General features: G+C 47.2%; 1 protein-coding gene across 1 annotated transcript; it reads right to left on the reverse strand.

Annotated features, from left to right (window-relative positions):
• Window positions 1–303: 303 nt before the first annotated feature.
• Window positions 304–21,044, reverse strand: TAS1R2 (taste 1 receptor member 2). Its single transcript, XM_057710392.1, has 6 exons — window positions 20,863–21,044; window positions 19,072–19,372; window positions 15,692–16,465; window positions 13,280–13,489; window positions 1,682–1,805; window positions 304–1,232 (listed from the first exon to the last, which is right to left on the reverse strand). Exons 1-6 carry the CDS (start codon window positions 21,042–21,044, stop codon window positions 304–306), a joined length of 2,520 nt encoding a protein of 839 aa, XP_057566375.1.
• Window positions 21,045–21,417: the final 373 nt, after the last annotated feature.

Here is a 21,417-nt window from a genome sequence, read left to right on the forward strand (position 1 = left end):
TCCTTGGAGACCAATAATAGGTCACCTTGGGTTGTTTTTCTAGAATGAGGTGGCAGGGCCTGGCAAGCTAAACAGCTCTCGGGAAAGGAACAAAGGGCAAATGTTTCCAGGCATCCATCACTAGGTGGGTAAAGACAACCAGGATGAAGAGAACCTTGGAGGGAGGCCAAATCAGAGACCAAGGAGAGGTGGTAATAGCTGGGGGTGGCTTCCCCGCATCCATCTGGAGTTGAATGAGCAAGCCCCCTGGCCTCCATCTCCCCACCCTGAGGCCCTCATCCCGGGGGACAGATTATAGGAGTGCTAGTTCCTCCCCATGGTGTAGCCCTGAATCACGCTGTTGAAGTAGGCCGGCGTGTTGCGCTCTGGGTAGAAGAGCATCATATAGCACTTGGGGCCGAAGTAGCCCAGGCTGATGCCCAGGAGGTTGAGCACAGTGACCAAGAGGTCCAGGATGGTGACCAGCACCCCATCATAGACGGACATGAAGGTGCAGAGGAAGACGGAGGAGGTGAAGTAGAAGGTCATGCAAAAGGTGATGAACTTGGCCTCGTTGTAGTTGGTGGGCAGCTCCTTGCCTGTGTAGGCGAAGCCAAAGCCCAGCACGGAGAGGAGCAGGTCCAGGCTGGTGTTGATCAGCAGCAGCCGGTGGTAGTTGGGGTTGCAGGACAGGATCATGACCTTGGGGTCATTGGGGTCACTGCGGCCGGTGGGGTTGGTGGTCGTGGCCAGTATGCTGCTCCCCACGATGACCATCTTGAGTACCGTGATGAATGCCACAAAGACGTAGGGCCCGTGGTAGCGGACCCAGTAGCTGTAGGCCTGCGGGAGGCGTTTGGCCATCTTGAAGATGCAGACGATCTGGAAGGAGCGCACAGTGATGCAGGAGATGCAGACGGTGAAGCAGAGTGTGAAGAAGGCCTGGCGGCAGAGGCACGTGGAGACCGTGGGGGGCCCCACGTACACGGGGAGCACCATGTATGCCATCAGCAGTGGTGTCAGCATCAGGAAGCACATGGGCCCCCCAGCCGAGCGAACCATGGGCGTCTGAAAGTGCCTCCAGAAGATTATCAAGATGGCCAAGGTGCTGAGGAAGCCCAGGGCAGCCAGCATGACCACAGCGATGGTGGGTGCCTCGTGCCATTGAAGGAAGGCCAGCCGCCGCTTGAAGCAGGAGGTGTCTTTCCTTTCAGACCACTCATAACTTGGGCAGGGCTGGCAGTCAAATTCATCTGCAAGAGCCCACAGCAACTTCCGTCAGCCGAACCTGCCTTCTCAGCATCTACACCCTCTGGGCCTGCACTGGGCCAGGCCCCGGCGGGAGGGCGAGAGAGAGCTAAGGGCAACCGATGTTCACTGAGTCCCTTACATCCCTGGCTCATCAACTCAGCAACCCATCTCACAGATGAGGAAACTGAGGCTCAGCCAGGTAAAGTCACAAAGCCAGGACGTTACAGAGGCAGGATTTGAACCAAGGTCTCCCAGATTCAAACAACTATAATCCCTTCCTTCCAAGACCTCACTCTCTGGTGGGAAAGACATAGTCCTTGGCCTTTGGACACTTATGTCCCCTGGGGGAGACCCCAGAGACCCTGCCAAAGTTGAAGGGCTCTGGAGACCACCCCGCCCCGGGCGGGGCAGGGGCAGGGGCAGGGCAAGCATGTGGTCCCGTGAATCATACCTATAGTTCGGTTGAGGAAGGTGCCAGGGAGGCAGTCAATACACTCAAAGCAGCAGGGGTGGATGCCCACTGGCTTCTTCCTTTGCCCGGGCTGGCAGTCCTTGGAACACATAGACACAGGGATCTGGAGGGAGAAGGGCAAAAGACCCTGAGTCCTCTTTCCCACCCTCTGGGCACCCCCCCGCTACTCTCTCTAACTCATCCTCAGCAGGATGCTCAGGGGAGGGAAACGGGCCCCTGTCTGGGAGGGGGAGGGTGCTGGGATTGCCATTTGAACTGGACCTTTGTAGGGACACTCTTAGTTTTGCCTGGCAAAGACCTAATCTGCCTTCTTTGGGTAACAGCACCCAACTGTTGAGATGGAGACTTAAGGTTGCTGAGTGAATAGGATGTGACTCTGGGGCTGCTAGCAGGCCACTTGTTTCCAGGAGGAGAACATGGCTGAGGAAGGATCTGGGAGATGGAGACTGTAAGACCCTGGATCCAGCCTTGCCTGAAGCCTCATGGTCAACCTCTGGAATTCTCAGTGATATGAGACAATAAATCAACTTTTTGCTTATATCCCTTTCTGTCACTTACCACCCTAATGGACACATCTTTTATGGAAGGGCAGTGGTTTTCAGATGAACAAGCGCAGGTAGGCAGTGACCATGTCTATTGTTTTTACTGCTATATTTCTAGAACCTAGAAGAGTGCCCAGCACAGAGGAGGCCTCCAATGATTGTTTACTAAATGAATGAATGAGTTACAAGTAGAGGAAACAGTAAGAGCAATGGGGTGGAGGAGAGGATGGGGATGGCATGTTTAGGAAGAGGATGTGTCTGGGCTCAGGAGACATGAGGAGAGGTGGGAGAAGGTGGAAGGCTGAACTATGACACTAAAAATGTAGGGGCAGCGGGAGGCAGCCACGGTTCTTGAGTGGGGAGTGGCCTGATTAGATTCAGGTTCTATAAAAATCATTCTGATAACCAATTAGGAGGATGTCACAAGAGTACACAAATAAAGGACCAAGGGCCCAGACAAGGGGAGGCACAGTAGGGCCACTTGACCTCAGACCCCTTCTCTCCTGGCCTCTCAGATATCACCTGCTTTCCTGTTCCACCCCTCTAGTCTCTCTTGCACATGCATCAGCTGATGTTTCTGGATGTCTTGTTCTCTCCCTGAAACCTCATGGAAGATACTCTCCATCAGCCAAAATTAAGTCTGATCCCCTGCCAGCTTTCTCAGGCCCTGTGTGGCTTTTTCTGCCTCCCATGGGACCACACACATGAGCAGGCATATGCACACCAACACACATACACACACACACTCACGCACACCTTATCCAGACCTATACCCTACCCCTCCCTTGCATGTATTCTCCTCCTCATCCAAATTCATCTCTTCACTAACCCCTAGCCCCTAAGTAACCAAATTAATCCTACCTCTCACCCACGGAGTCTCTACCTGATATTCACTCCTTCATTCATTCAAAAAGGTATTGAGTACATACTGACACCAGGCACTGGAAATATAGCAGTGAATCAGATGAGGCAAAGTCTTTGTTCTTATGAAATGAATGTTTTCATGGGGAAGAGAGACAACACACATATAAATTTGTGATACTAACAGATGGTGTTAAATATCGTGAAGGAAAATAAAGCCATGCAAGGGAGATGGAAAATGACAGAGGAGCGGATTGCACTTGCAAATTGGGTGAGAGGGGAAGGAAGGCCTCATCCAGCAGGTGACATTGGAGCAAAGATGTAAAGGCTGGGAGGGAGCAGGCCATGAAGATATCTGTTTAGGCAGAGGTGACAGTATGTGCAAAGGCCCTGTGGTTGGGAGACCTGGCATAGTTGAAGAGCAGCAAGGCCAGTGTGGTTCAAGCAGAATGAGCAAGAGGAAGAAAGGTGAATCTGTTCAAAGAGGTGGAGTCAAAATACTTTGGCTTTTACTCTGAATGAAATGAGAAGCTACTGGAGGATCACAAGCAGAGGAGTGACAGGATCTAACCTTTGTTTTAACAGGATTGCCTTGTTTGAATATAGATTGTGAGAGGCAATAGCACAACAGGAGACCAGGCAGGGTGTCATTGTAATAGCCCAGCTGAGAAATGATGGTGGTTCTGACTAAAGAGGGAGCTGTGGAAGAGGCAAGAAGTGGTCAGACTCTGGATGTGTTTTGAAGGTAGGCTGGGCAAGGTTTACTGCTGGATTGGATGAGAAAGAAAGGAGTCAACTCAATGTTTTGGGTCAAACAAGAGAAAGATGGTGTTGCCTTTTACTGGAATGGGAAGACCTCAGGGGAGCAAGTTTGAGTAAGTAGGTGAATATTTGAATTAAAGTTGAGGAGAGAAGTCCAGTCTTAAGATATAAAATTGGAAGTTATAAACCTATGGATGATATTTCCAGCCATGAAGACAGAGAAAAGAATAAGTCCAATGGCTGAACTCTGGTACCTTCCAGGGTTTAAAGGTCAAGGGGATAAGGAGGGACCAGAAAACAAGACATAAAAGGAGTAGTCATGGTTGTCAGGGAACCAAGAGAGAGACTGGCTTAGAATTCAAGTAAAGATATTGTTTCCGAAGGGAGGAAGTAATCAGCTGTGTCACATATGTTCACAAGTTGACTATGATGATTATGGTTGGATTGGCAATATCTAGATATCACTGACCTTCACAAAAGCAATTTCAGAAGAGTGATGTGGATGAAAGCCTCAATGGTGTAGATTCAAGAGAGACTAGGGACTTCTGGTTTCCGATCTGGCATGTAAGGAGCTTGGAAGCCATCACCTCCATCCTCACAACAAGAGAAGGCTGAACAAACTAAAAATCAATGACCCTTCTTAGATCCATCAGAGAAGTGGGGTCATGAGGCAAACTACAGACCCCAAAACTGCAGAGATAGGCAAATACAAAGAGTCAGAGTTTACCAAGAGCAGAAACGGCCACTGGAGACAGCAACCTGTAGAGCAATTTAACGAGTAAATGACTAATTGCTGGAGATTAAGCTCAGACAAGCTGTAGAGAAGAGACTCCTGGGGATGCATCCTTAATCTCAGGAGCCCCACCAGGTTCTCAGGGTAAAGACTGGTCTCCAGCAAGGGGAGAAGAAGAAGTAACCATTTTGAAATACACCCAGAACATTCTGTTCTTTTTAACAAAGGCTTGCCCTCAAGGCAAACTATTTCACTAGAGCCTAACTGACATAAGGGAAAGGAAGTACCCAACTCCAGCCCCCTCTAGCCTTTCTGTCTCACCTAAGGTGGGGAGAGCTGAAAGACACTTGTAAAGGACACAGCCCAGGGCACAGGCTCACTGAAAGAATAAAGCTTGGTCACAGATCATTCTAGAATTCTTCCCCTCCTCCCACATCTTACTGCCACATCATTCAGGATCCTGTATAATAACAGAGGGTTATAACCAAAAGAACTGCAAGTCTCCTATTCTATTTAAGAAGGAGTCTCTAGGGAAACCCAAAGCCAGCAGGGAAGACCAAAACAGGGGGAAATTAGAGAAAATTTTAGCCCCTGACACCACAGCTATGGAAAAGAGTAAACACAGTCTCGTTCCTACCCAAATAAACATAAAACCTCATAGTAAAATTTATTTACCTCAGTGCCTTTTAATCAATACATCATGTCTGGCTTTCAACAAAAAATGACAAAGCATATTAAAAGACAAAAAAAAAGTCTGAAGAGACAAAACAAGCATCAGAATGAGACTCAGATACATATGGTACAGAGTTTGCAATTATCAGACAGGAAATTCTTTTTAAACTATGATTAATATGCTAAGGGCTGTAATCAAAAAAGTGGACAACATGAAAGAACAGATGGGTAATGTAAGGAGAGAAATGGAAACTCAAAGAATCAAAAGGAAATGCAACAAATTTTTTAAAACCCATGGTAACAGAAATAAAGAAGGCCTTTGATGGGCTCATCAGTAGACTGAACATGGCTGAGGAAAGAACCAGTGAGCTTGAAGATATATCGATAGAAACATCCCAAATGAAAAGCAAAGAGAAAAAAGAGTGGAAAAAAATAAAACCAGAATGTCTAAGAACTATAGGACAATTGCGAAATATGTAACGTACATATAATGAGAATATCCAAAGGAGAAGAGAGAAACGAACAGAAAAAAATATTTGAAGGAATAAAGGCTGAGAATTTTCTAATTATTAATTACAGACACCAAATCACAGATCCAGGAAGCTCAGAGAACACCAAGTGGGATAAATGCTTTTTAAAAAATTGTACTTAGGTATATAAGATTCAAACTGTAAAGGAAAAAAAGAAAAAGATAAAATCTCAAAGGAAGCCAGAGAGGGGAAAATACCAACAAAAATGTTTACTAGGGAAAAAGAAGGACCTTTATAACAATAAAAGTGTATCTCCATCAAGAAGATACAATAATTACAAGCATATATGCACTTAACAAAAGAGCCGCAAAATACACGGAACAGGGGCTTCCCTGGTGGCACAGTGGTTAAGAATCTACCGCCAATGCAGGGGATACGGGTTTGAGCCCTGGTCTAGGAAGATCCCACCTGCCACAGAGCAGCTAAGCCCATGGGCCACAGCTGCTGAGCCTGAGTGCCACAACTACTGAAGCCCATGCACCTAGAGCCCATGCACCTAGAGCCCATGCTCCACAACAAGAGAAGCCACTGCAATGAGAAGCCTGTGCACTGCAGTGAAGAGTCGCCCCGGCTCACCGCAACTAGAGAAAGATAGCGCAGCAACCAAGACCCAACGCAGCCAATAAATAAATAAATAAATAAAATTTTAAAGTACATGTAGCAAAGACCATCAGAATTAAAGGGAGAAAAGACAATTCAACACATAATATTCCACAGTAATAGTTGAAGACTTCCATACCTCACTCTCAATAATGGATAGAACAACCAGAGAGAAAATAAGTAAGGAAATAGAGGACTTGAAGAACACAATTAACCAACTATACCTAACAGATATACATAGAACACTCTACCCCAAAACAACAGAATATACATATTCTCAAGTGCACATGGGACATTTTCCAGATAATGACAGACCATATGTTAAACCATGAATTAAGTCTAAATAAATTTTAAAAGATAGATATCACACAAAGTATCTTCTCTGACCACAATAGGATGAAGTTAAAAATCAATAACAATGAAAACTGGAAAGTTTACAAATTTGTGAAAATTAAACAATGCTCTTAAACAACCAGTAAATCAAAGAACTCACAAGTGGGGTTAGAAAATACTTAAAGATGAATGAAAATGAAAATACAACATACCAAAACATTGGATACAGCAAAGCAGTGCTGGGTGGGGGGAGGGAGTGTGTTTAAAGCTATAAACATTTACATTTACATTACACATTTACATATAAACATTACAAACAAAGATCTCAAATCAACAACCTAACTGGGCTTCCCTCGTGGTGCAGTGGTTAAGAAATCCGCCTGCCAATGCAGGGCACACGGGTTCAAGTCCCACTCTGGGAAGATCCCACATGCCGCGGAGCAACTAAGCCTGTGCGCCACAACTACTGAGCCTGTGCTCTAGAGCCTGCAAGCCACAACTACTGAGCCCATGTGCCGTAACTACTGAAGCCCATATGCCTAGAGCTCATGCTCCATAACAAGAGAAGCCACCACAATAAGAAGCCTGCACACTGCAATGAAGAGTAGCCCCTACTCGCCTCAACTAGAGAAAGCCTGCATGCAGCAACGAAGACCCAGTGCACCCAATAAATTAAAAATAAAATTAATTTAATTAATTTTTAAAAAACCTAACTTTACAGCTTAAGGAACTAGAAAAAGAAGATCAAACTAAACCCAAAACTAGCAGAAGGAATGAAATAATAAAGATTAAAGCAGAGAGAAAAAAATAGAAAATAGAAAAATATTAGAGAAAATCAATTAAGCCAAAAGTTGGTTCTTTGAAAAGATCAAGAGAATTGACAAACCTTTAGTTAGATTGGCTAAGAAAAAAAGAGAAGATTCAAATGACTAAAATCAGAAATGCAAGTGAGGACATTCCTACAGAATGTCCTGATTCTGATTCTACAGAAATAAAAAAAGAATTATAAGCAAGTACTATGAGCAATTATATACCAACAAATTGGATAAACTTGATGAAACAAATTCTTAGAAATACAAATTCTGCTAATACTAAATCATGAAGAAGTAGAAAATCTGGATAGACCTGTAACTAGTAAGGAGATTAAATCAGTAATCAAAAAAATCTCCCCAAAAAGAAAAGTCCTGGACCTGATGGCATCAGTGGTGAATTCTATCAAATATTTGAAGAACTAACACCAATCTTTCTCAAACTTTTCCAAAAAATTAAAGAGGAAGGAATGTTCCATAACTCATTCTGTGAGGCCAGCACCAATCTGATAACATAGCCAGTCAAAAAAACTGCAAGAAAACTACAAATCAATATCCCTTATGAATATTGATGCAAAAATTCTCAACAAAAAACTAGCAAACTGAATTCAGCAGCATGTTAAAAGGATTATACACCATGACCATGCAGGATTTATTCCTGGAATACAAGGATAGTTCAACATATGAAAATCAATCAATATAATACACCACATTAACATAATGAAGGAAAAAAAACAGAATGAATACCAAAGAATGAAACTTTACCATTTGCAACAATGTGGAAGGACTTGGATGGTATTATGCTAGTGAAATAAGTCAGACAAAGACAAATACTGTATAATATCATTTATATGTGGAATCTAAAAAATACAACAAACTAGTGGATATAACAAAAAAGAAACAGACTCACAGATATAGAGAACAAACTAGTGGTTACCAACAGGGAGGGGGGAAGAAGAGAGGGTCAATATAGGGGTAGGGGATTAAGAGGCACAAACTATAATGTATAAAATAAGCTACAGGGATACATTGTACAACATAGGGAATATAGCCAGTATTTTATAGTAACTATAAAAGGAGTACAACATTTAAAAATTGTGAATCACCACACCGTGCTCCTGGAACATGTAATATTGTACACCAAGTATACCTCAACCAAAAATAAATAAATAAATAAATAAATAAATAAATTTAATAAAACACATGATCATCTCAATTGATGAAGGAAAAGTATTTGACTCTTTCATGATAAAAAGAAAAAACACTAAACATGGAGTAGAAGAAAACTACCTCAACATAATAAAAGCTATATGTGAAAAGCCAACAGTGAATATCCTATTCAATGGAGAAGGACTGTAAGCTTTTCCTCTAAGATCAGGAACGAGGCAAAGATGCCCACTTTCACCACTTCTATTCAACATAGGACTGGAGGTCCTAGCCAGAGCAATTAGGCAAGAAAAAAAAAAGGCATTCAAATTGGAAAGTAAAATTTTCTGTTCCCAGGTGATGTAATCTTATATGTAAAATATCCTAAAGATTCTGTAAAAAAAAAAAAGAAAAAAGAAAAATCATTAGGACCACTAAGTGAACTCTGCAAAGTAGCAAGATACAAAGGCAACACACAAAAATCAGTTGTTTTCTACACACTAACAATGAACAATTCAAAAAGGAAATTAAGAAAATAATTCTATTTACAATAGCAGCAAAAAGGATAAAAAACCTAGGAATTAACCAAGGAGGAAAAGACTTGTACAATGAACACTATAAAACATTTCTAAAAGAAATTAAAGACATAAATACAAATAAATGGAAAGACGTCCCATGTTTATGGATTGACAGACTTAATATTGTTAAGATGTCAATACTACCAAAAGCAATCTACATATTAACGTAATTCTTATCAAAATTCCAACTAGATTTTTTTTTGCAGAAATAGAAAAATGCATTCTAAAATTCATGTGGAATCTCAAGGATAGCCAAAACAATCTTGAAAAAGAACAAAGCTGGAGGAATCACATTTCCTGATTTCAAAACTTTCTACAAAGCGACAGTAATCAGTGTGGTACTAGAATAAAGAGACACACAGACAAATGGAATAAAATAAAGTCCAGAAATAAAACCTCACATATATGGTCAAATGATTTTGATGAGGGTTTCAAGGCCATTCAATGAGGAAAAGATAGTTTTTTAAGCCAATGATGCTGGGAAAACTGGATACCCACAGGCAAGAGAATGAAGTGGCCTATACTTAGCACCATATATAAAAATACACTGAAAACAGATCCATGACCTAAATGGAAGATCTAAAACTATAAAAACTCTTAGAAGAAAACATAGGGTAAAAGTTTCATGACACTGAATTTGGCAGTGGTTTCTTAGAGGTGACACCAAAGGCACAGGCAACAAAAGAAAAAATGGTCAAATTGGACTTAATGAAAAATTTTAAATGCAGGCATCAAAAGACACTATCAACCAAGTAAAAAGGCATCCTATAGAGTGGGACAAAATATTTGCAAATAACATGTATGATAAGGGATTAATACCCAGAATATACAGAGAACCCCTAAAACTCAAAACTAAAAAACCAAGCTGATTCAAAAATGAAAACAAAAAGTAGACTTGAACAAACATTTCTCCAAAGAAGCTATACAAATGGATAATGAACATATGAGAAGATACCCAATATCAGTAATCATTAGGAAGGTGAGAATCTAAACCATGAGAGACCATGTCACACCCATTAGGATGGCTACTATCAAAAAAAACCAGAAAATAAGAAGTGTTGGTGAGGATGTAGAGGAATTGGAACAGTGAGCTTCTGTGCACTGCTGGGAATGTAAAATGGTACAGCCAGTGTGGAAAACATGGTAGTCCTCAAAAATTAAAAGTAGAATTAACATATAATCCAGCAATTACATTTCTGGGTATATACTCAAAAGAAATGAAAGCAGAGTCTTGAAGAGATGTTTGTATAATCATGTTCATAACAGTATTAATTTCACAATAGCTAAAACGTGGCAGCAACACAAGTGTCCATTTATGGATGAATAGGTGAGCAAAATATGATATACACACACCATGGAATATTACTCAGTCTTAAAAAGGAAGGAAATTATGATGCATGTTACAACATGGATGAACCTTGAGGACATTATGCTAAGTGAAATAAGCCAGTAATAAAAAAAAAAAAAAAAACAAATACTGTGTGATTCCACTTCTATGAGGTATCTAGTGACCTAGGTATCTAGGTCAAATTCAAACATAGAAAGTAGAATGGTGGTTTCCACGCACTGGGGAAGAGGAATAAATGAGGAGTTACTGTTTAATGGGCGGAGAGTTTCAATTTTGTCAGTTGAAAGTATTCTAGAGATGGATGGTGATGACGGTTGTACAACAGCATAAATGTACTTAACGCTACTGAGCTGTAAACTTAAAAATGGTCAAGACGGTACATTTTATGTTATGTGTATTTTACCACAATAAAAAAAATTGGGGGGGAAATGGTTAAGATAGTAAAATTGATGTTTTTTTTACCATAGTTATAGATAAACTTTTTAAAAATAACACTTATGAGATACAGTGAAAGCAGTACTTAGAGGGAAGTGTCTAGCTGTCAATGCTACATTAGAAAAGAAAGACCTCAAATCACTACCATTCACTACCTTGTTGCAGAGTTAAGTTTACTCTTCTACTGTCTGTCATGATAGAATCCACATGGAACTTGATCATTCTAGAAGACATGGTTCCAGCAACCACAGAGTGGAAAAAGGTTTGGCCACACTCACCATTCTTCACAGGGGCCCATTGCAGAATTGGGGCTTCCCATCTCCACAACCTTAGGTTCTGCTAGAATAGAGAATCTGGTCTCCAAAGAAAGAATACTCCCACATTAGGGCTCTATTTGCCACCTGCATACTTAAGGGGTCTCATGCCAGCGAACAAGAAGGCCAAGAAAGGAGAGGTAAATGACTTGGATTAGCGGGAGGGGTAGGAAAGAGTAGGTAGGTCTGGGATCCAGGCAATTCCCAGTGGCGGCCCTTGGTGCTTCTAGCCAAGTGGCAACTGCTACTGGACAGCCACCGGACCACAGGCCAGCAAGGACAAGGTGACGATGGCAGGAGAGAGAGAAAGGGATGAATGAGGTCCGTCCGGGCCCCAGGGCAGCAGCAGGGCCTGTGGCTGGATTCACTCTACCCCCCATTGTGCAGAGACCCAGCTGGCTGTTCTCTGCCTGGGGGCTGCAGGGTGAGATGCTCGTAGGGAGCTGCTGGGCATCACTTGAGTTCGACCTGGAAATGCTAGGGAATTAACAACCCATGGCTTGACCCTCGACCACAGGGAAATACAGAGCCAATGGATCAGTGCCTTCCTCTTCCCTCCCTTGGGGACTATTCTAAAGTGACCCCTGATAAGGTTCGGAAAAGACTGAGCTCCCGTTGCTCGCAGCAGCATCCAATTTGAGAACTTTCCCTTATACTGACTTTCCCTCTTTCCCTGTTAAACTCTCCCCAGCCTCCCACTCCTGTGCCCTTGGATCATATCCTGGGATAAACCATCTGCACATCAGCCCTTGTCTCAGGCTCTGCTTTTGGGGGGAAATGCAGGCTCAGACACTGTTGTTTGTTGACCCGTGTCCCTTCAAAACTCTTATGTTAGAGTCCTAACCCCAGGACCTAAAAATGTGATCTTGTTGGTAAATAGGATCATTGCAGATGTAATTGGTTAAGATGAAGTCATACTGGAGGAGGGTGGGCCCTGACTACAATATGACTGATGTCTTTATAAAAGGGGGAGATTTGGAGACAGACACACCCACAGGGAGAACGCCATGTGAAGATGAAGGCAGAGCTCGGGTGATGTGGCAGGAGCCAAGGAAAGCCAACAGGGACCAGCAAATCACCAAGAGCTAGGAGAGAATCCTGGGACAGAGTATCCTTCACAGCTCTCAGAAGGAATCCACTCTCCAACGTCTTGATCTTGAACTTCTGGCCTCCAAAACTATGAGACAATATGTTTCTGTTGGTTAAGGTCCCCAGTTTGTGGTCCTTTGTGATGGCAGCCTTAAACTAATGAAGACACCAACACAATCTACTCCTTAAAAGTCCCCAAGAAGTTCAGAAACTAGCAGCACCAAATACCTCTGGAACAGGGGTCAAGTAGGGGTGGGGAGAGTGAGGAAGGCTCTGAAAAGCTTTTTGATTCCCTCCCTCACCCCACAGGTCTTGGTCTCTAACTTCCCCACCCTAGCAGCATTCTGACTGCTTATTACAGAAAGAGAGTAAAACGAATCTTTAGACTGACAGATATCGGGCACGGTGGAAAGCAGAGCTACCAGCCCCAAAATGTATTCCTTGATAGGGCGTGGCCTGAATGCTGTATAGAGAGACACGGACAAGCTGTGTGGCCTGAGGCAGGTCATGTAACCCCTCTGTGCCTTCAGTTTTCTAACCCATAAAACAGGGAGAAGAGTAGCATCGATTTCCCAGGGTTAGTGTAAGAGTTGAAGTCTTTAACACACACGTCCTGAGCCCCTTGGCCTTGAGGAGCTGGAAAGCCTTGAACTTGAGCAGTTCTCCATCAGAGGAGGAAGACCGGGACCCCAGACAGTATACCCACAAATAGAGATCCCGCCAGCTATCGATAACAAATCCCAGGTAAAAGGGCCCTTGCCACCCCAGCATGAGCCCTGGAGCCCAGCCTCCGGGCCCCACCCCCACTGCCCCCTGAGAGCTGACCATGTTGTCGGGGGTGTGCCAAGAGATGTTACGGATGCCCTTCAGCTGCCGCTTCGATGGTTGGTAGGAGGCGACGCTCTGGAAAGGGTTCTGGCTGAGGTCCCATTGCCACTGGATGACCTCCAGGTGCAGGGACAGGTCCCCTTGCTTGTTGAAGAAGATTTGGTGGTCCAGGAGGGTGAAGTTGACCTTCCGGATCTCCGGAAGTAGCTAGAGGGGCCAAAGGGAAGGGAAGTGGAGCTGGCATCAGGTTGGGCCAGACCTAGGAGAAATGCTAACAGCCCAGGCCTTGACTTCCAAAACTTTGAAAATGTAGCAGTCTGGAGGCAGTGGCTGAGAGCTGTGGCTTTAGAGTCAGATACACCTGGGTTTAGGCATCAGCTCTACCATCTGCTGTGAGGCCCTGGACCTGTCACTTAACCTCTATAAACCCCAGATTCCTCTTCTGCAAAGTGGGAGCCAAAAAGGACTGATCTTCTGGGCTCTGAAGCAATAAATGAGTGAATCTCTGTTAGGGGCTCAGAACAGTGCCTGGAAAAAAGTCAGCACTCACCATCTGCTGAGATGTTGGTGTTATTCCTCTTCCCTGAAAACCACTTTGGCCATCCCTCCAGGATCCAATACCCGGGGTCCAGAGTCCACCGCCTCTCCCACCTGCTGGGATCTCCCCTGCCCCCTGGGTCCTGCCTGCTGCCCCACACTTTGAAGCCAACTCCCTTTTCAGTCTCTCTCCACCCCGTCCCCCATCATTCTCACTATGCAGAAGCTGGTACGAACTAGAACATGCTTTGGACTGGGCATCCTTTGGCCTGAATTCCAGTCCTAGCTCTGTCTTCAATTTGCTGTGTGACTTTGGGCAAGTCACTGAAGCTCTCTGGGCTGATCCCAAAAGGGCTTCCAGCTCAGTTATCCCATCAATCTGGCTCCTAGGTCTTTCCTCCACAAATGAGAGAGTCTATTGGACTACATCTTGGGGACCCAGAGCTCACCTCACCTCAGGAACTGACAGAGAGACAGATAGCCCAGGGAGGTGATCCCTAGCCTCTTCCCTGCCCTGCCGGGAGAGTGAGGACCTGGCTCCAGAAATCTCTTTCGAATATGCACATGGTGCTGAGAGCAATGGTCCTGGGAGCTGAGAGAAGGGAGGCTCCATCCCGGTGGTCAGCCTGAGGACGAGGGTCAGGATGGCGACGGCCCCTGGGGAGCCAGTGCTGGTGTCCATGTCACAGCCCTGCGGTGACCTGGCCAAGCTGGGCTGAGCAACCTGGATTCCAGGGGTCCAAGGCATGGGCCAGAAACCATTTCCCTGCAACTGTCCTGAGTGGGCGGGGTCTACTACTGGCAGGGGCCTGGGTCTCTCCTTTTGGGTCCAAGCCTTGCTTCCCCTTCCTCATCTAGCCCCACCCCCAACCCCAGCAGTGGCTCTAGCCCCAAGCCCCGCCCTCTCTCCTGAGGCCAGACACTGGTGTCAGAAACGGAGACAGAGACACTCAGCTTCCACTCTGCACCAGGTAATGTATGCACATTATTGTTACTCTTCATAATAACTCAGCAGCATCCATTTTATCCTTCTGTTTAATAAATGAGAAAACTGAGGCTCAGAGATATTAAATAACTCGCCCAAAGTTGCACAGCTAGTGGTGGCAGAACTGGGACTCGAACCCAGGCTGCCTGATTCCAAAGCTCTGCTCAGTTCATCACCTCCTGCCTCCTAACAGATGGGCTGTATCGGAGATGCTTGAGGGGTGTCAGGGGAGGATAAAGACGGGGGTGGGGGTGGCGGAGCAGTAGAGTGGGCAGCTGGCTCCAAACTATGAAAAAAGTCAGTGACCTGTTTAAGCAGAGATGTCTAACTGCAGGTAGAAAGCGTACATCTCTGGTGTGTGTCTCCTCTGCCTCTCTGGATCCTCAGTGAAACCTTCTACACCTTCCATGGGCCCGCAGTAGGGTGTGTGTGTGTACATACACATAAAGCAGAAAAGCACAGCTTTAAATTCCAGGTCTGAATCAAGGCAATGCAGAACTGGGACATCGAGAAGATCCATGAACCTGAGAGTTACAGGAACACACAAGCTCATCCCCAGAGCCTCCACTCTGGAGAGGCTCAGGGGGAGAACTGGGGCTCCGCTGCCCACGGGGCTTCCTTCTAGGGAATTTCACCCAAATCTCCAAGGACAGACTATCATGGATGGTGATAAAGTTTTTTTAAAGGAATTTTGTTCTGTCACCACGAAGGACCCTTATGTGTCTGGAGGCAGGGCGTGGTCCATGGCCTCTCCCACCCCTTTGCCCAGAACCCACCAAGGGAAGGGGAGGATAGAGCAAAGCAGTGGATGCTCTGCCGTCTCCATGGCAACCACGGAGTCAGTGCCTGCGCCATGGGGCCCTGGCTTTCCACAGGCTGGACCTCACCTGCCAAGGGTAGACCACCTCCTTGTGGCAGGAAGTCTGGTTGCAGCCCAGGAGGTTGTGCAGTGCGTGGGCCACAGCATAGACAGCAGAGTACACGCTATAGACCACGCGTTCCCCAGAGAGTGTGAGGATGGTGTTGAAGGACTCAGTGGTGTTCAGACAGGTGTCACACTCCTGGTTGCAGGTGGCTCCCTGGCTGCTCTTTTTGAGCTTGGGCCGGCTGATCTGGGAACGGCGCACGCGGAACTCGCTGAAGCCGGGGATGGGCACACTCTGGGTGATGATGCCCAGGAAGGTGCCAGTGCGCTGCAGCTCGGTGAGGTCGTGCAGGACCGGGTCGATGGCCCAGGACTCGGAGGCGATCCACACTGCACCCGTGAAGTTCTGGCGCAGCACCTCGCGGAAGAAGTTGTACAGGGCCTGGTCTGGCGAGAACACGACCACGACGCGCGCCGTGCTCTGCAGCAGCTTGCCCACAATGGCCTCCAGGCGCTCCTGCTCCTGCTGCGTCACGATCTGGTTGGGCTGCGGCGCAGGCAGTGTCTCCTGGAAGGCGATGCAGATGTCATGGTGGGCCAGGCGCTCACTGAGCAGCTGGCTGTTGTCACGGCCGTAGTCGTCACTACTTGCCAACACAACGATCCAGTTCCAGCGGAAGTGCAGCATGAGCTGCACCATGGCCTCCGTTTGGTGATCCGCGCCCGGCACGGTGCGCAGCACTGCTGGGAACTGAGACTTGTCGCCCAGCTCGTCAATGATGGCACTGTAGGTGATCTGCCGGAGGGGAGGGTCCGTAGGCATTAGCGATGGCCTCACAGGGTGCCCCCAGCGGGGTTCCACCCGCCATCATCATTTTGGTGGCATTTGGGGAGCACATAATGCCAGCCATGCCCAGGTTTACTGCTTTACTCCACCATAATTATGGTCATCAGGGTAATGACAGTGAATGAGAACCTGCTGTGTGTTGGACCCTGAACTAAGTGGTTTACTCCATCACCATGGTCATCATTGTAGTGACATTTAGTGAGGACCTACTGTGTGTTGGACCCTGAACTAGGTGGTTTACTCCATCATCACCATAGTCATTACTGTAATAACATTTCACGAGACTCTATCCTGTGCCTGGCGCTAGGCTAGGTGCTTTACATTAGCATCATCACGATCATCCTCATAGTAACACTTACCAAGCATCTACTGCACGCCATGCCCTGGGCTAGGTGATGTGCACCATCTCACGACGGTCATCAGCATAGTAGCCTTTAGTGAGCATCTACCACGTGCCAGGCGAGGTGTGTTGCACTGACGTCAGCCCCATGCTCAACATCCAGCCACGTTTATTGACCACCAGCTGTGCGCCAAGCCCCGGACGAGTTCATTTCCATCATTCTCATTCTCATGATCTGGTAACATTTACCGAGCGCCTACTGTGTGCCCTGAGCATAAAGCTTTCCTCCCCACCATCATCATCCTCAGATTAGTCACATTTCCTCCCTCAGCCTCTGGGATGGAACAGTCTCGGTTTTCTTCCCCGTTCACTGGTTGCTCCACCTCCTTCTCTTCTCTATGACCTCTTGACCTTGGAGGACCGCAGGGCTCAGCCTTCAGTCCTTGTGTCTTCTCCATCTGCTCCCCCTCCCTTGGTGATCTCATCCAGGCTCCTGGCTTTAAATACCATTTCCAGGCTGACAACACCCAAGAGCCCTGCCCTGGACCTCTCTGCTAAATTTCAGACTCATGCTTGCAACTGCCTCCCTGACATTTCAAACTGAACATAGCCAAAACTGAATGCCTGTCTCCCCTGAACCTGCTTCACCCACAACCTCCCCCATCTCCCCTGATGGTAAATCCATCCTTCCAGTTACTCAGGCCAAAACTGTCGAGTGCTCCTTAGCTTGTGTCTCCAATGATGCCACACTCAAGCCATCAGCGCTCCCCACTGAATCTACCTTCAAAGTGTGTCCATTCAAAGTGCCTACCACCTCCCCACGCCATCCTAGTCCAGCCACCATCATTCCTGCTGTGAGTTACCCCAATTCTTCTCCCTCCTGCCCCTCTACAATCTACACTTAGCGTGGCTCCAGAGTGACCCTGCTCACACACACACCAGTCACATTTCTCCTCTGTTCAAGACCCTCCAACAGCTCCTAATGTCACTCAGGAAAAGCCAGAGTCCATCAGTGGTTCCTAAGGGGTTCTGTCATTGACCCCAGCCCTTACTGTTCTGATTTCATCTCCTTCTCTCCCACTAGTCCCAGTTCTGCTCACGCAGTTCCATGAATACATCAGATACCTCCTAGCCTCTGCATTTGCTGACCCCTTGTCCTGGATGCTCTTCTCCTAGATGCCCACAGAGCTCCCTTCCTCCTTCACCTCCCTCAAGCCTCCATCCAGTCTCCCTGTACCCACTCCACCTGTTCCCCGACATGCCTCTCCTCCCTTAACCTTGACTTGACTTCTCCTTTTATCCATTGCACTTCTCACTTCCTATCGTCCTGTATCATGTACTTATTTACATTGATGGTCTGTCTCTCTCCATTAGAAGATACATTTCTGTGTATTTCCCCAGCTGCATCCCCAACACCCACAACAGTACTTGGCACAGTTGGTGCTTAATAAATATTTGTTAAATGAATGAAAGAACGAGTTCAGTCCCGGACTAGATGCTTCACATAAGAATATTAACATTTATTGAGCACTTACTATGAGTCAGATCCTTGGGGCTTGATATAATAAAAACAACAGCAAAAACTGCAGTGTGTGTAACTACCCACTGTGTGCCAAGTCTTGTGCTAGCTGCTCTTTAATGAGCAGATATTTTATGCCAGTTCTGGACTACAGCCTTTTGCTCATGATGATGAAGAGTCAGAATAGCAGGAGTAATTCTATAGCACTTTTCTGAGGACCCGCTGTGAGGCAGATTCTGTGCTAGGCAATTGCATAGGATAATATTGAACACTGTCTGAGTTTTCATTCTCCTGCAAGATGCTTTACATAACAACAGTAACATTATTGACTGCCTGTGGTGCACTAGAAATCCTTTCCTATGTTGAACGCTTTAATCTTCAGACAGTCCAACGATGGGACTCTCATGATCCCACTTTAGAGATGGGGAAACTGAGGCTTGGGAGAGTCAACAGGTTGGCTCAAGGTCTCACAACGGTCAAGACTCAGAGGCAAGATGCACACCTAGGTCTGCCTGCCTCCAAAGCCTGAGCTCTTAACCAATAGGCTGGCTGCCTTGCCAGCGCAGGGGTGGATGTCCTAACCTTGCTTCTGCTCCTCCATCCAACCCCCCGGGGATGGGTGGGCGCGGTGAGCCCTCAGGACAAGCACTCGGGCCCTCCTCCCCAGCTCCTTCTCCCAGGACCCAGGGGCCTTACCTGTGGAAGGAGAAAGAGGGAGAGGAAGTGGGCCACGGTAATGGCGGAGTCGGAGTTGTCAGGGCCGATGACGGCCACCACACGGGGTACGTAGTGGCTATAGTCCTCCTGGATGGGCAGGGAGTAGTCATCCTGTGACAGGAAGTAGAGCACGGGCTGGACATTGTTGGACAGGTAGCAGGTGTCCACCATCTCGTAGCCCAGCAGCACACTGGGCAGCAGGCTGCTGTCGTTGTTGATTTCCTCCACTGCAAAGCGCATGGCCTGCATGAGGTTGTAGCCCAGCACCTTCATCTCGTACCTGCAGGGGCCACAGTGGGGTGGAGTGGGCAATGGGTCTAGAGTGAGGAGGAGAGAGCAGGAAAGCGGAGGGGAGAGCCAGCCCGTCCCTCCTGCCTGCAGTAGGAAAGCCAAGGCATCGCCCAAGAACTCCAGAGAGTGCTGGCATTTCTGCCACATCATTTTCACCAGACCATAGCTCTAAGGTCACCATCATCCCTGGGACCACCTCTGATGCAAGGATCTCTGTGGCCACCATCAGTCATTACCACTGCCACCAGTACCACTGTCCCTATGACCTCTATATCACTCTATCAATGTCCACCAATGTGACCACCATTACCCACCGGAGCCTCCATCATCCCTGTCACCACTGGGACCATCATCTCCTACTGTTCCTATGATGGATATCATCACCACTGCCATCACAGTCACCCCATGTCTGTCACCGTCATTATCAATACCGCCACCACCACCTCCACCACCACCGTCACCTCCACCACCTCCACCACCACCACCTCCACCATCACCACTACCTCCACCTCCACCATCACCCACCACCACCACCATCACCCACCACCACCACCACCTCCACCATCACCGCTATCACCGTCACCTCCACCACCACCACACTCCACCATTTTCATTATCACCAGTATTTCTACTACCAACGTGATCAACATCACCATCACTTCTATCACCACCATCATTTCACTGGACTCCCCACCATCATCACAAGCATCAAAACATCCAACATCCTGCTTCATACTATCACCCTCACCATTCTCAAGCCAACATACCATCCTCCCCAACATCACGTACATGGTGCGTTTCTTAGAGCCCGGCTTTAATCACCTTTGCACTCTCCTTCCTTTCTCTCTCTTTCTCAGAATGCCTCACCCTCCCTACACAAAATCACTATTTTATACTCCCAGGCTGGGTCCAGTACCCCAGCTTCCGTGCCTGCCCGAAGGTGGCCCCCTCCATGTCAGAGTGATGCTGCCACCCCCATGGGTTCACAGGGGAGGGCGTGCAGAGGAGAGCCCCTCCAGTCCTGGAAACACCCCTGCCCACCCAACCACAGCCCTGGGAAGATACAAACCTTCCTTCCAGTCCAAGAACCTGCTACAGAAAAGATCAGTCTGCCTCCCAAAGGTATAACACCCGGGCCTGGGCATGGACTCACTGGGAGTCCTGCCGCTGCCAGAGGGAGGGGGTTGGTTTTGATGGTCTCTAAGATCCCTCTAGGCTCAAACATCCCATAACTCTTTATTAAGAGATGTGACTTTGGAAAATCCAGGTATCAAAATTGCAGAACACAATCACCGTAGATTTTGATAACACCAACGGTGTGGGGCCTCCCTGGGAGCATCCAGGATGGGGGTTTGGCAATGAAAAAGGAGACGCATTCTGACCCCTTGACCTTGGCTTGGCCTCCCCAGGACCTTAGGACCAGACTCGTCTCCCACCCACCCCCACCCTCTCACATCCAGCCTCACACTGGAGACTCACTCCTTGCACTTGGGCACCTGCAGGTAGTTGAGGTGGACAATGCCCTTCACGTTGGCATGGAGGGTGAAGAGGCCACCCAGGAGGTAATCCCCAGGCAGGTAGAACTCCGAGTTCTCAGTCAGCTCAGCCAGGGCCTGCAGCAGGAAGATCAGGGAGCAGACCACCCTGTTCTGGGGTCCCATGGCTGGGAAGTAGAGGTCCCAGAGGTGGCTCTGCCTCCCCAGAGATCTGGCAACCTGACACCAGGGAATTTGCACAGACGTTTACATACTGGTCCTGTCCACGGGACAGGAAAGCACCTGGGACAGGTAGAGAGGTTTGAGAGCTCTGGGGGCAGGGGAGGGAGCTGGAATTAGGTTGATCCCTTCTCAGGGCATGGCGGGGCCTGGGTGGTCCAGGAGAACCCCATCTGGCAGTAGAGAGAACATGTCCTGCTAATCTGACCACATCTACACCTTCTGTCACTTGGGCCAGTTCAGGTCACATCTCCCTGATGTTTCAAACAGTTGGGAGTAAAGGACATAGATGCTCCCATCAGGAGACAGAGTAGGGGGA

This window comes from Hippopotamus amphibius, chromosome 1, assembly GCF_030028045.1.
Source record: "Hippopotamus amphibius kiboko isolate mHipAmp2 chromosome 1, mHipAmp2.hap2, whole genome shotgun sequence".
In the NCBI taxonomy this organism is placed as follows: Eukaryota; Metazoa; Chordata; class Mammalia; order Artiodactyla; family Hippopotamidae; genus Hippopotamus; species Hippopotamus amphibius.

Excerpts from the sequence above, each read along its gene's own strand:
- TAS1R2 (XM_057710392.1), bottom strand. The coding sequence starts at position 21,044 with ATGGGACCCCAGAACAGGGTGGTCTGCTCCCTGATCTTCCTGCTGCAG. Across the intron at positions 16,466-19,071 it reads CCCTCTTTCTCCTTCCACAG|ATCACCTACAGTGCCATCAT; the intron begins GTAAGGCCCCTG and ends CCCCTCCGGCAG. Across the intron at positions 13,490-15,691 it reads AGGTGGTCTACCCTTGGCAG|CTACTTCCGGAGATCCGGAA; the intron begins GTGAGGTCCAGC and ends TGGCCCCTCTAG.